This window comes from Rissa tridactyla, chromosome 7, assembly GCF_028500815.1.
Source record: "Rissa tridactyla isolate bRisTri1 chromosome 7, bRisTri1.patW.cur.20221130, whole genome shotgun sequence".
Classification (NCBI taxonomy): Eukaryota; Metazoa; Chordata; class Aves; order Charadriiformes; family Laridae; genus Rissa; species Rissa tridactyla.
In genome coordinates this window covers 30833667-30849457 of record NC_071472.1, presented here as the reverse complement: position 1 = coordinate 30849457, position 15791 = coordinate 30833667, and the positions used below count along the sequence as shown (strand labels likewise).

The 15791-nt window shown below is 36.9% G+C and overlaps 1 protein-coding gene across 4 annotated transcripts in view; it reads right to left on the bottom strand.

The window, feature by feature from the left end:
• Positions 1-15791, bottom strand: part of PARD3B (par-3 family cell polarity regulator beta) — a 426608-nt gene that overhangs the window by 186134 nt on the left and 224683 nt on the right. For 3 of the 4 annotated variants that reach the window (XM_054210091.1, XM_054210094.1, XM_054210095.1), the window contains 4 exons: positions 12502-12672; positions 8992-9121; positions 3257-3356; positions 1153-1268 (listed from right to left, as the gene is read on the bottom strand). In XM_054210091.1, the coding sequence (XP_054066066.1) occupies positions 1153-1268; positions 3257-3356; positions 8992-9121; positions 12502-12672 (517 nt within the window). The remainder of the gene's footprint in view (positions 1-1152; positions 1269-3256; positions 3357-8991; positions 9122-12501; positions 12673-15791) is intronic. The other variant, XM_054210092.1, reaches the window with a different exon arrangement.

The following is a 15791-nucleotide window of genomic DNA, read 5'->3' as shown; positions in this document are numbered from 1 at the left end:
GGACGAATTTCTGGTCTGGTCATGCTGTAGCTTTAAAATTCTGCCTTAAGAATTCCCCTAAATGAATTCTTATCTGTTCTTATCCTGCGTTAATAACTGTTTGACTTTCCTTACACTCCATTAGAGAAGTACACACATTTCATGTTATATTAAAATATTACATTAAGATGACAATAAAAATCAACAACACAAAAACTAAGACTAACCTAGAGCATCTCAGGAAAAAAAATCAGCACCATGAAAAAGCTACCTTGAAACTACATATGAAATTAATCAGTTTCTATTAATGGTGTACAAAATCTGATCCAATAACACACACAAATCTATGATTAAAGACATCCTAATGGTAGGTCTCAAAGTTACTCCATCAACACTTGAATTTGAAAAAAACCGAAACAGATAAAGAATGAATGCCACAAAGAAGAATTAAAAGGATAATTAAAAGCTTATTTGGTTTCCTTTGAGGCTTAAGAACTTTGTGAATTTTTCCTTGAATTCTCATTAAAACATGACTCCGTTTTCAACTGCAATAACCCTTCAATCTTCCACCCGCAAATGCTTTCCCAGCATTGAAAGAACCATTTACTTTCTGCTTCACCCACCCTGCAAGATTTTCTGCACAGCGTTGATGGGTAGAGGACCATAACCTTACCACTCTTCAAGCATTTATAAAGATCTACTGCAACGCTTTGATTGCCTGTGTTTGTCACTGTCAATGAAAAAATATACAACTTGTCTTAAGAAAGTTAGCCTTTGTCCAGTGTAGTTTTGCAACCATTTATATTCTGTACGAAAATGACATTTGTTATTGCTGTTTTGCTATATTTTTAAGACATATAAAACTCGTACAGCAATTCTTTCTGCTCATTTCTACAAACGCTCCCTCTTTTCCTCAGCTAAGATTTCAATACAATGGATAGAATGGCCTTTAGGAAAAAAAAACCCCAAAACACAACCTTTCTTCAGCTTCAATAAAAAAGGGTACTTGCAATTAGATGCTACAGGAAGCAGACCATTGTCCCCATGCTGCAGCTCCTCTGCAGAACTTACTCCCTGATGTTTGTGTTTAAGAAACAAAAGCGAGAAACAGAGGATGGTGCAGATGGGCTAAGGCTAAAAAGCTGACCTATATGTCACCCCACCCCTTCTTACCCAGATCCATGCTTTTTGAGGCTTTCAGATTAATTGATTCAGACTGCTTGGCCGGTGTCAAAGATCTGAAGTTGATGTGCTGATCTGTTAAATGCACTGCTGAATTTATGATGGGGCTGCAGGGAAAAAAAAAAAAAAAAAAAAAAAAGTGACATATTTAGGCACCATTTCAAAACACAAATGAACTAATTAAAGTATGCACAAATATACATGTCTTTCTTCCTCCAGTTGCTTATGGCCATGTATTTTAAAATCAGTTATTGATCCTCAAACTTTCTTTTCTGAGATTTAACACCTCCAGTCACTTGTTTTTCATCATGGATGCAAATACAAACGTAAATGCTTAGTGATAATTGCTTTTAAACAATTTGCTTTTTATTTAGCAGAAGAAATGAGGAACGTACCAGTACCTGCTTTTTTTTTTTTTCCTTGGAAAAATACTGCCAATGTACATGGCTCAATTTTACTTCATCTGCTAATAAAAAGTTTTTTTATAGTCTTGCACCACTTATGCAGAGGCTGCAGCCTGGAGGTCTTATGGAGGTCACAACACTGAAGAATTCCAAAGTATCATGGTTTGGGGTTTTTTTTGGTTGGTTGGTTGGTTTTTCATTATTTTACTTCAAGTTCTGCAAATATCTAAATATTTCAACATTCCACCTGAGTGAAACTCAAAGTAACTTTCACCTATGAAGAGTCAATACATCTCACTGAAAGGCATCTGAAATCTTCAGCGTCTCTTTTCAGTTAGAAATAAAATATATTTTTTTAAAAATACTCTAAAACCAGAAAGCCGTGACAAAATTAAAAACATTTATTTCATCAAAAGGTTTGGTTTTACAGCGTCAAAACACTTTGCATTTCAGAAAAAAAATGGGGAATTTAAATGAAATCAGAGTGACCTGACACAGCAATTCAATTTCAACAGAACTTAAGTTCCAAATGGTTGGAGAAAGGGCCTGTAAATTCATCCTCATTTTAATACATCATTATCATTTAAGAGAACGTTTTTGCTCCCAACTTATTGAAAAATTAGGAACAGATTCTGGCAAACAACTGCAGTTGAGAATTTAATGCAGATTTCCATTAGCCTATGCAGGCTTTTGTTTGTTTACCATGTCATACACACCTGCTTAGGAGACCAGAAATTATGAAATTACTCTATGTTAGCAAAAGTTACAAGAGTCTTCATTGTATGAAGAATTCAAGGTATCCATAGTAAAATATATCTACTCTTCAATACTATGTGCAATGAGTCGTTTAAAGGGTAGTTTTTAGTCACATCCATGCACACAAGGACAGAAGTATGTCTAAGTTGTTAGTTGAAATGCATACTTTCCTAATATCATGGCAATAAAACAGTTGCACGACTATCCAAACTGAATACACACAAAATGAGTAAACAGAGTTCAACACTGAATTTTCAGCATCGAAAGTCTGACAGGTTGAAATGATACTTTGATTTGAATCCTGTGCTACTTGAGACAAAGTATATGCCATCCAAATTTCCGTACTTCCTAAGGAAATCAGAGCTTGTAGCTGCCATCAAGCACACCAGTGTTTACAGAAGGTATCATTGCAATATCTCAAAAAGCTACCCAATGCATTTACAACCGGTAAAGCGTCCATTAATTTTTCCCCTATGCATTTCAATGCTCAATCTTACTGAAGCTTCCTTTTGTAACCTCAAGAATGTCTTTGGCTGACGTGTTGCATAAGAAGAATCAGTTTCCTACAAACATTTAAGAGACTTCAGGCACTGCAACTACACGTAGCACCCACTGGTATAGTTTTAAATTCACTTTTTTTTTTTAATTGGGATAATGTTTCAGGATTCTTTTTGTTTTACTGAACACAGTCTTGGTATTGTGATCCATATATCATGGATAGCAGGCATACCGCAGTTTATGAACAACTGAAATGAACAATGCACTAAATGCTAAAATAACATTCCCAGCTTATATTAAGGGATCGTCCAGGTGACTAAAAACGGTGCTACAAATTTTTACAAAATAAAAAGCGATTTAAAAATCAATTAGAACTACTATTACAACCACTAATAAGCAATTAGGGCTGTAACTATTAAGAATAGCCAATGTCCAACCTATGATTATAATCCTCATTCAGCAGATCCTCACTGGGATGCGGTGGGAGAGGTGGAGGGGTTTCATTTTCACCATTGCCACGATCAGACACTGGCAACTCTGAAATAAAATTTAAAAAGGGGTTAAATAAGCTGCAGAAACAAGTACCTCACACCAGTTCATCGATCAATGACTGGACTAGAAGGCCTCAAGCAATGCTGAAGTGAGTCACAAATTATTCAAATCCCTAAACTAACTAAACTAGAATTAAAATCACACCAAGCAGAAAATATACCCCTTGGGATTTCCTGAAGGGCTGATTTTCAGATTTGCATATGCATAATTAAAGATAAATATAGGGAAACTTTGTGCTTTATAGTGAAGTTGAGCACAAGGCACAAATTGCTTTACTCCATTTGAATGGATTTTCACTTCTACATAGCTGCATCCGAACCTGATTGTAGATTCATGCTTTCGTTCCCTTTGACGAGGAGCACTTACGACCTTTCATGTACAGAAGAGAACCACATTCTCAGCAAAGAATTCAGAAGAAGAAAAATTTCTGTTATCCCATGCCAAGAGAAGAAAGAGGCATTTCTAAATTACAGTCTAAATTTTCCTACCATTACGGTAATAACTTCTTTACCTTTACAAAAGACATTCAACTCACACCAGAAAATTACTTTGGACCAAGAAAAACACGAGCTACTCAAATCATTCAGTGGTTTGCTAAGCAACAACACTTACATACCTGCAGTATTTAATATGACTGCTGTGCCTGCTGTAGGCCACTTCATTATTGTCCTTTAAATTCACCTCTCAATCAGGTCAGACTCAATAAGGTCTTACCTTACAAAAAGCCCCTACATTTTTCAATGTAGAACATGTCTTCATCCCTCCAAAACTTAACAGGAAACCTGGACACTTAATAATTCTTGGGTTTCAATGGCAGGTAAGCAATTTAACAATACTGATATACCACCCTTCCACGTGAGCTGTTCTGTTGCATTGAATGTTGCTCGTCTTTTTGCACAATCCTGCATGAAAGTACTAATCTAACTTGAGAGAAAAAAGCTTTACACGGAGGGGATCAAGGCAGACAGCAATAGATTATGTTTATTAGATAAAAGCACTGAGATAGTTCCCTAAAAGCGAACAAACAAACAAACAAAACCCCAACCGAACCACACTATTACCTCAAGAATCCTATAAAACGCCTATTGGCTGGATAGTCTCCTAAAGATCAGAAAGACAATAAATAGTTCAAACCCTGTATCTCAGGAAACGTGAGAACATCATCAGAAGACAGTCAAGGTGAGCAGACAAAAAATTCTAAAAAATATCGATTGCCAGCCTGACGTAGAAAACTGGTATGCTACCTAACATATATGGACACTGGCTTCTGGCATTATGATCCTGTTCTTCCAGGTTGCAATTTAAGGACAGCAAACAGAGATGAGAAGCAAAATGCAAGTTCTCACAGTAAAAAGAATTTAGAACAGAGGGAAACTCATACTGTTCAGTGTCATTAAGTGATTTGAAAGATGAATCAGAAGATGAAAAAAATTAACTCATGTGAACACTGAGAACTACCAAAAATAAGCAGACTATGAGGCTTCGCAAAAAGATTGCGGATATTAAGTAAGTAGGAAATGCAGGTGAAACTCCCTGTCAGTGACTGCGAAGTGACACACATAGGAGTAGTGGAAAACTCTTGACACATACACAAAGGCTATTACCTTAGCAATTACTACTCAGGAATGATACAATAGAAGTGCACTGGGTCGTTCTTTGAATATATGCTTCCAGAAGTCAAAAGGAAACAGACATTCAGAGCCTTAGGAAAAGTCCAATCACTCCACCTAGAACTCAGAGTTAATGGTGTGCCTAGTTTATAGATAGCACCTAAGGTTTCCTTCTTCCTATCAGAAAAAGGAGGTAATATAATTCAGAAACATAGAAAAGGTGGCAAGGGTAGTTGGACACATGTAGAAACATTCCTACAAGGAACACAGACTAGGATTCTTTAGTTTAGAATAAGAAGCAATAAAAGGTGATACAAGAGGAGTCTATGAAATTGTAAAAGCTATGCACAAGGTGAAAAGGAAGCTCTCCCCGACGGTCTCATACATAGCCACTAAAAGGCACTCGGTGTAACTACCAAGTAGCACACCTAGCACAAACACAAAGTAGAATTTTTTTCCTGTGCCATTAAGTCATGGAATGAGGATGTTTGGGGAATTAAATTTAAAAAAAAAAAAAAAAAAAAAAGTGGGCTAAAAGTTAGAGAGGTATTGATGGCACAATGGTCCAGACAGAACCTCTGATTAAGGAAGTCCCTAAGCCACTGACTACCTGAAGTAGGAAACAGATGCCTGATGGAAGAAAAGAGGGGAAAAAAAAAAAATTCACAGCACACCCTACACTGTGCCTTACCCTCTCTGAGCAGCCTCCCATTGCAATAGCTGGAGAGACTGAGCATATCATGTAGTTACATTAACTTTGATTCACAGTAACTGATGCGTCATTTCACAAAGGCTGTTTGGTGAGGGGTTACCACTGGCATTTCTCCTGCAGTACACAAACGGTACACATAGAAAAAAATCAGACTTCCTGAGAAAAACGGAAATGATCACAAGCGACTACGGCTCCTAGCAAAATGGGAGCAGGAGCAAAAGAGTGAGGGAATTTAACCTAAGAGGCAGTCACTGCCTCCATGTTCAAGACCTCAGGAAATGATCTTAACAGATTCAGAGAGATCAGAGGACCAGCTAAGCCACTAAAAAAAAAAAAAAGTACTGAATTTTCAGATCTTAAACAGTTTAGGAGAGTAAATAATTGAGTCTGTCTATAAGACACGTGTAATGTTTACAAGCAAAATTTAAACATTAATTTTAGATTTCACTTAATTTTCTATCTTGACTTTACCACACGTATGAAAACAGAGATACTTGTACAACCCATGGAGACTCAGCAGTCTATGGTAGTAGAGAGAGTTTATGATTATTCTACTAGTTAACCAGAGAGATGACAGCATTTCCCCATAACCATTTATAATGTAGGGTTATAAGAAATATATAAGAACCTCTAATGAAACACATTCCAGTAATCTTTCAACACCAGAAATGTAAAGCTGCTGGCACTGAAGTATCAATTCTCAAAGAGGTTGTTCTAAAAAACACTGAATCTGTGCAACAGCTTGGCAGCAAAAGAAGTGAGGACCTGAAGGCAGCAAGTATTATTCATGCAAAAATAGAACAAACACTGGCATTTCAATATTGGATCAGTATCCCCTCCCCCTTTATTTAAATATCCACAGGCAAGACAAAATGTAATGTTTTGGCTATAACCATTTTTCCCTAGACATTAGTTTTTCTTGCTCACGTATAATAAAAGACTGTTAAAACAGACAGCAATACTATCAGGCCAAGCTTCAGTGTATTTTTGCTGAGCTTTTACAATAATTTTATTGGTAGGAGCAGTGAATGATACTGGAAATAACTTACCAGAAAACATTAATTGAGAAAGTGACATTTTATTAAACGTAATACAGCTCCTGTCATTAAATTCCTCCAGTAGATCCTGTATTATGTTAAAAATCTCTTCTGTCTCGTATTATTTTTTGTTAAAATGTACCAACCATACTTCTACATACAAGATCTGGATAGTACACCATAAGAACGCACAAGGGAGTGTTCTTGCCCGTCACAAGAAGCTCACCATGTCTGTAACATCCTTAAACACACACACAAAACTAAAGTTCATCACTGAGTTAAATGAGGGCTGTGCATAGGCACAGTGTTTTGCCTTTACAGATGCCTTGAAAGACTGAAGACAAAACTTTATGAGAAACAGTGCAAAAATTTTTTTTACCCAATGACTGGAAATAAGCGACAAGCTCATATGGGATGTAGAATGAGTATTAGCTCAATAACAATTAATACTAAGATTTCAAAATTAGAGAAAAATTTCTACAATGTGTAGGACTACTGTAAGCCAAAGTGTCTGTCACCAAGAAAATTTCAGATCAGAGCCCTGCTGCAGACACCCTGCTGCTTGGAAGTGCCTGGGCAGTTCTCCATTAAGGTCGCTTAAATTTTACTTATCAAATGCCAAATATTCAGCAGAAATCACAATACAATGATACTTCTAGAAATATCTTTTGTCATCTGTTGTCCACTGAGTCCAATTCCAAACCGCTCCCAGGCCATGGCTGGGAAGCCCCAGCCATGCCAAACCCTGCCTGACAATAGCCCTCAGCAACACTCCAGAGCATCCTTTCCACATCCGACACACATTCTCTTCTGAGGCCATCACATTTTTTTGCTATAATACCTTCTTACCATCATTCTTTAATTAAAACGATGTCTACTGAAAACAATTTTATGAATGAGCTGCAAACCAGTCATCCTGATTTTTGGATCGCAGTTGGAGAATCCTTATCTGAAAGTACAGCTCTTTCACATATTTTGTTTTGAACTTTATTTAAGTGACAAGCTACCCATTGCCATTCACCTTTATCAATGGCTCCCTGGCAGTTGCTTATATGTTTTTTTTAAGGAAGCACTTAAAGGTTTTTGCTGCTTTCTGATCCTTTGGCAATGGCTAACTGTACAGGGCAGGCTAGCTCCAAGGATGACCCTTTTCTCCTGTAACTACAGAATCAGTGTAAATTCCATAACAAAAGAAATATGTGGCAGATCTAAAAAAAGAGATCTGATCTTTGAATATTTACAATGCTCGAGGCTATATCTAATTATTTGCCAGGAGTTACATTGTCAAAATATTGAAGTCAACACAAATTATTTACCCCTAAATTATATGGGAGTTTCTCTTGAGCTTTACGGATAGGGACTCTTTGGTTTTGGTTAGAAGTACTCCATTAAGTCATCACAGCAGCCTGTGAAATTACTTTTTGCAGGCCACCCAGATTCCACAGTTGTCTAAGGAAGTGGGAAAAATCATGCATAATTCAACTACATCAAAGAAAATTTTTTTCCTACTGGAATGTATTTAAGTATGTGCTTGGCTTCAAGGATAAGAGCACACTTAAAAGGATAGGGGTCAAGACCATCTCAAATACTTAAACTTTTCAAATAACTGGTCTCTTGCTGAGCCAGGTGCAAATTGGACAGATAGTAGAGTATGCCATCAGAAATGAAAGAAGACAGGAAAATAAGTGGTCTTAATAGCTCTTACTTATATGCTTGCATACGCTCATATATATAGGTTTTCTATGTACAATGTACACATCTACATAATTTTGTTTAATGAGTTCATTAATGTAATTCCAATTTGTAAATTAAGGGAACGTTTCTAACCTTTGAACAAATTTTACCTTTAAGTCTAAAATAATCAAATTTACTTTATGAATATCACCCTTCTTATTAATTCATTTAGCTTACAATAACCTGGGACATAATCTAAGAATTCAATGCAAAAATCATTGCACTCATTAAAGATATATAGAAAATAAACATTTTGACAACATATATTTTGCACTCATCATTTGTTTTTTATCCAACGTTACGTGTTGGGGCAGCGAGCTAGAAACTGTTACTTAAACTGGAATTTGTGCCAGGAATCTAATTCACAACTTCTGAGTCAGCTCTCCCACCCTCGCTGGATCTTCAAGCCTCAAAGTAACATAGTGTGCACTTACTCTAATTAACTGCTTTTCTAGTGGCTGTGGATTTCAAAAAACAAAACCACAAAGCACTTGCTTTTAGCACACAGAAGGATATCTAGAGATTACCTTTTATTCTTTCCTGAGCACTGCACATTACAAATTGCTGAATCATAGAATCATTGCGTCGGGAAGCAGCTGCGAAATTATGACTCCCGTCAAAGGCTGATTTTTGAAAGACTCCCTGGTCAGAGCGTTCCTAAAGGAAAAACAGAACCACACATTGTAACAAAAAAATTAAATGTTCAACAATGCAGAGGGATTAGCCATCACTACAGACAGTGCACAAATACAGTATAATGTCATGTTCACTGAACATTGCTTCCTTGCAAATGAGAAACTTGAAAGATATCTTCAAAATGACTGGTTTTGCTGACCACGAAAATAAGACAATATCTAGGCAATAACAATCGTTAAGAACGATGCACAAAAATGAAGACGACTTTTTTTTTTTATGACCCACAACTGGCTTCATTCAAATTCTCCATCTGGGAGGGCAGCTTGTGACATTGTCAACACAAGAACACGGGCAATGCCAATGGTATTTTTCTGCCAGCCAGCTGGTTCCCTTCTCTCCGCGACTGAGTGCATATGTTCTGATGATCACACACTAGCGCGGTTTTGCAAGGAAGGAGTTACACCAAACTCCCAAGCGCAGGTCTTCTGGCTAGCAGCTAAACAAACTCCTGTCACACCTCTAGTCAGCTTTTCTTTTGCGACATTTCCCCATCACCATACATGCCATATCGCCTAATTTATTCTCCTGAGCAGTTGCTCAAAAGAAAAAAAGCGGGGCGGGGGGGGGAAACAAAAATCGCAGTTTCTAAAACTGGGACGGACCCAGAAAAGACGTTTCTGTACTTGTTATTCAGGGAAAACAGAAAACCCACACAGGGGAATATTATGGCTAGTTTTCAAAATAACCTTTATAGTTTCTGTGATTTTATATTTGTTTTTTGAAGGGGTCTCCAACTGGCTTCTATTTTTAAAGCGCACGTTCGTTATGCCAGCAAATGTTACACTAAATATATCATTCCTTAAATTTCATAGTCACATCTACAGAAGAAATGCATGTATCTAACCCATATAATTTCTTTGTAAAACGATGCAAGAGGTTTAATGCATTGGCAAGTGACTGCCTGCAAACCAACGCATGAGAAAGGACAGCATGTTACATCAACTTGCAACTTGCCTTTCCAGCTTAATAAAAATTAAAAAATAAAATAAAATAATAAATAATAAAAATAAAATAATGATAGAAAATGACAATAAAAATAATAATAATGATGATACAGTAAAAAAATGCCCCTCAGAACACAAAACAATGCTGGGATGCTCACGGTGACAATATGGCTACAACTGCAGTCTCAGTGGCCAGGCAGCACATGCAACATTCACTCCTCTGGGCGGCACGAGCCATTTGAAAAGGCTATTTCGAACCTCTGTGCAGAAACACACACACCGCACAGCCACTGACAGCTATGGTTCTTCTCATTACTGGAAATTCTTTAGTTTACATAAGATGCGTTACATCGCGAGGTCCACATTTACTACTTTCTCATGTATAGTGCTAGCTAAATTAAGCCTTGCAACATCCAAACTACTACTACATCGGAGACTTATAGCCGGTGGGGTAGGGAGCCTTAAATTAACAGCAACAACAAATCTGCTTTTCCAGCTCTTTGATAAATGACACAATCAATATCCCAACAACTGATCAGTAACCGGCCTAATTAGAGTATTCAGCTTATAAAACATAGCTGCCATGGAAGACCTCCATTAGCGTCCTGACCAATAAAAACAATAATGCGTTTCTAAACGTATTCTCCTTCTACCATGCTGAGACACAATACTCAGGAAGCTGTTTTGGGGAAAGGAAAGAATGGGCAACAACCCATTTCTGCTATGGTCTCCAGACTCAAATGGAATTACAATTGAACCTGAAGACTACCCTATAAAAATTAATTCCTGTCTAAAATGAATTTGATTCAATCAAGACCTCATTATGCATTCTTCATAGGGCATGAGTCAAGATTATTTACCTCTGTAATACATCTGGATAATACACAAAACTATACACTTAACTCTAAAAAGCAGTCTCATGCTTTTATTGGGTCAATCTGATGTCTGATTCGAAGTTTTTTAAAAAATTTTGGCTTTTGTTAAATGAAGAAAACTTGCAGGAGTGAGCTTTATTTGAAGGTGAGCAATCTTTCTTATGTCCCAAGAGTGCACAATAAATATAACACATATTTTATACTTCTTTCTTAGAGCACAATGCCATGTCACATAGAAAAGGAAAGCAAAAATGTGTTTTCTTCTAACGTATTCCAGAATTGCTAATGAATATTTTTCATATTTTCCTGTCACGATTGACATCAGCAAGGCTTTTACAAAGTGTCCTCCCAACAAAGTTAGTGCATAATGTCTGGAAAGCAATATAATTCTAAATCTATTTCTTAATCAATCAATGATGGTAGTAATTCAAATAGAAAACTACCAGGAAAATATTAAGAGTTAATTATACTGAAGGATAATGTATTCTCTTCCCCCCTTTGATATTTTATGCAAACACATCCACAAACATGATCGTTCCTAACACTTTCAGATGTTCTAGCAATGCTTATTAAATAAGAAGCTTGAAATCAACTCTTGGAATGCTATAACAGGATTTATTACAACCTTTTATGCCACAAATCCGCTTGTATATATTTTTTATGTTAAGGAAATCTACAGATGTTGAAAAACCAATGAAATATTTACTCAAGGGTCAAAATTAAAACTGGGGTGAGTTTTAAGGGCAGCTAGTACACATACATTCATATTATCTATGTAAAGACGAAGGAGTGTGTGTATGCGGCATGCATGCATGAAAAAGAGGAAGAAGAGAGATCACAGAACCAATCCTTTTCAAAATAAGAGGCAATCGGCAAACATCAATTTATATGAGGTCCAGAAAACATAACCATTAAAATGTCTGTCTTCTCTTATTTTTTTATCTTACTTAAGCAAGTTTTATGTTAATCAACTCAGAAACCCATCCTGAAGGGGTGACCTTCATCTGACCAGGGAAAGTAAAATATTAATTCCTTGAAGGTCGGAAAAAAAAAAAAAAAAAAGATTGAGGGACGGGACAGGACCAGAACACACGCCCCACAAAAAGTGGAGTGAATTAAAATACAAATGAAAAAGAAAAAGCAAGAGTGAAGTAAAATCCAATAGAATCTGATCATGACAACAAATGAAATCAGAAGGATTCAATTTGTCTGTATCTCAGCTACTTGCCTTGAGGAGGTAGCAGATAGTCAAAATTACATCAATACCTTAATCCTAAATTAACCCTTTTGGGGACCACATTTGCTTTTGTTCTAATATTTGTCAAATTAAAATAAGAGGCAACTTTTAGCCTGGCCTCAACAGGAACAGCAAGACCAGGAAACACTGTGTGAATCCAAGAAGTCAAGAATTCATTCTGCCAGGAGGAGCTCTCTGTCACCAAGAGTTTAGCCATCATCTCTTGTATGCAAAAACACTGGGACTGGAAAGACATTTGTCGCATAAGTGCATTTACTGCTTCACCTCTGTCTGCACCTCTAGTCTCCGGAGAACTACCAGCTGGATCCTCCCACGAATGTTCCCCTCCATGGACATGGAGCGCCTCAGTGTTTCCATAGCCTCATGATTTGACTTGCCCAGAAGTGACTCCCCATTTACTGCAACAAGTTGATCATTTACTCGCAAACGACCATCCTACAAGCAAAACACAAAAACAATTTTTTTTTTTTTTAAATAAAGAGTTATTAGGCAGAGGTGCTACATACAGGAAAGAAAGATGCAGACAATCAGACATTGCTTACTAAAATTTAAGAATCAAGAGACAACATAGCACCAGGTCTTTAAAAAGAAAAACCTTTGTGCCCATTAACTGACCATTTTTTTCCTCCATTTACTACATTTTGGCAAGAGTTCACAAGGCAATTACAAACACAGGAGTGCATGCACACGCTGCTGGTTCTCTTGCACGTACAATTTAATTTGTACCAGTTCTAAAAAGAAAACAGGAAAAGGAGCTTTTGGTTAGTTAAAAGGACCCACACCATAGTTGTTAGTGTCTACAGCGCAACCACGAAGGAGTACTGCAACATATTTCCATGCAGGGTTATCTGCTGTTAGGGTCTGGTAAGAAACAGCTCCAAAAATTTTGTCTTATAGTCTCACTAGGGTGTATCTTGTCACAATTACCATGCCACCATATGGGGTAGTGTTCTCAGTTCAGAATGGTCATTAAGGCTTAAGCATCCTTATTTTAATTAATGTGGTCCACGTATTTTAATATCCAAACCTGCTGCCAAAACCAAAATTAGAGCCATATCAAGTAGCCTTGCTTTGAAACAAGTCATTTCATTGCCAAGGTTAACTGACATTTGTGGGTGTAATAAAATTGTGGACACTGCTATTTTATGATTTATGAGTCCTATTGCTGTTGTCATTATTATCTGTGATTTATTTCTTTTCATAAATGCATGTGCTGTGGACTTTTCTCTCTGTAACAAGAAAATAAGGTCTATTTAATTAAGAGACAAGAGTTTCTATTAAAGCTCGTCAAGTTCACAATTATCAGGTTGGCATCAGACCTCAAAAAAGGATGAGAAAGAAACTGAAGACATCCAATACAGAAGGGCAGTGAAGAAAGAACAGCAGGGAAAGAACTCGCCTAGAAATACATTGATTGGTTAAAATGAATCTGATTCATTCATAGGCTCATTACATATTCTTCCCATAAGGCACTCGTCTGAACTGTTTACATATTTCATGCCTCTAAGTAATCCAAAATATACACACTTTTTTATTTTTATTTTTTTTCAATCATTAAGATGTCCAATTAACTATTTGGCTATTGCTGTCAAAGCTAAGTCATTCGTGCTCAAGTGAGCTACAGTAGCTGTGACAAACCCAACTTTCTTAAGTGTTATTTTTGTTGGAACTGGGTACATCATCAGCACAGCAGAGTATGAATAGCCATAGAGCTGAAGAAGAACAGCGTATAACCAGAATCCAAAATAAACTGGGAGGGACAAGATGATGGAAAGACAGAATTGGGATATGAGTCATTCAGTGAAGGAAAATGAAGAGAAATAAAACTTTTCTGGGGAGGGTATGGGAATGGAAGATAGGAAACAGCAATGCCAGTTGGAAAAGATCCTGAAACCTCTCCCACCCCTCTGCTGAATATTTTACGCCAACATAAATTTACATACAGCCAAAGTCAATAGGTTAACCCCACCCTTTCTCTACATACAAAATGATGCCATCCCACATGCTGAAGTTTAGAGAGAGAAGAGTTAACATTGTTGAGCAGGGAGTTTTATTATTTGCACATGTTGCAATTCCTTTGTGTTCCATCAAAATCTGCTGAAATGAATGGAGCGATTCATGGCAAGAGGAGTTTGAGGGAAAAAGATGCTATTTTTTGTGAGTTTCTGTAAAACTTTGAAAATTTTACAGGTCCTCATGTCCTCCTGCTGTGGTCCCACAGGTTCTTGGATTACTTTTTTCCTTTCTGTGGATTAACACCCATGTATAAATATCTGTTAAAGCTTCTTACTAAAGTATATACAGATACATTCTCAAATGCATCTTGTCATGAGTACATCTGTTGACTATGCAATTGTCCTGAACACAATGCGTATTTTTAAATGAATCACTGCAGCGTCAGAAACCTCTGACTTCGGCCGATTTTTAATTTGCCTTGTAATACTTTTGTATGAGACTTTGTATTTATTTCTTTATATTTTAATAATGTCAGTAATTAAATAACTTGTTTTGATGCATTTCCCTTCTTCCCACTCTGTTACATGCTCCACTTAAATGCAAAATTCAACTTGAATTTCACATGTCAACTATCATTGGAGAAAAAAAGCTATGCGTGCTTTATAAATGCTGATCAACTACACTCACTAAGTCACCTGTACAAGGTAGGCTGGAAGACAGCTGAACACCATTTTCACACATGGTCAGGTAGAAGTTATTTCAGGAAAAAAAATCCTCTTGCTATTTTAAAGACTGGAAAAAAAAAATCCCAATATCTAAACAGTTTCCAAACACAGATTTTCACATCACTGGTGTTATGGCCTGGTTTAGAAGTCTGAACTGCAAGACAATCTGCTTGGCTCAAAACAAGCTAAATGTTGTTTTAACACGTTTTTTCTTTCATCTCTGAAAGGTAGGTTTCTTTGTGGCTTCCAAGTAGAAAAATAACATTTGGCATTTCAGCAAAACAGTTTTCAAATGCCATCTCTGAAACTGCAAGTGAGCTATTCTAATAAAGGGTAAAGTTACTGTTCCCTTACTTATTCAGAAAATGTTGGGTTGGTTGTTTTTTTTTTATATGGAGACTCACAGCAAGCCTACAACCTACCACCCCATGGCTACCATCTTCAGACAGGCAGTCACAAGACTCTCATGCTTTTTACAGTGGAGCAGGGAGATATAATGCCATGTTCTTCATGGCCTTGTTTTTAATCAAAGCGCAGCTAGTTATTTCCCTCATCACATCAGTGACATTTTTCTCACAAGGAATTCCTTGGTGGCATTTATTGGATTCATCCGATTTCCCCATCCACTGCACACAACAAGCAATGTTTACTGCCACAGCACTCAGAAGCCCCAAGAAGGTTCAAGCTACACCATGTTTGATATGAACAAATGCACACAAACGTACAAATATTCCATTATTTCTAATAATGGCTCTGCTGCATTTCAGCTGCAGTAGACAGCAAGTACCTGATCATCAGGAATGCATCACAAGTGAAAAGCCAAGATGTCTCAAGATGAATAAGGCTGAAATCCCTAAAGTTATGGGGAAAGAT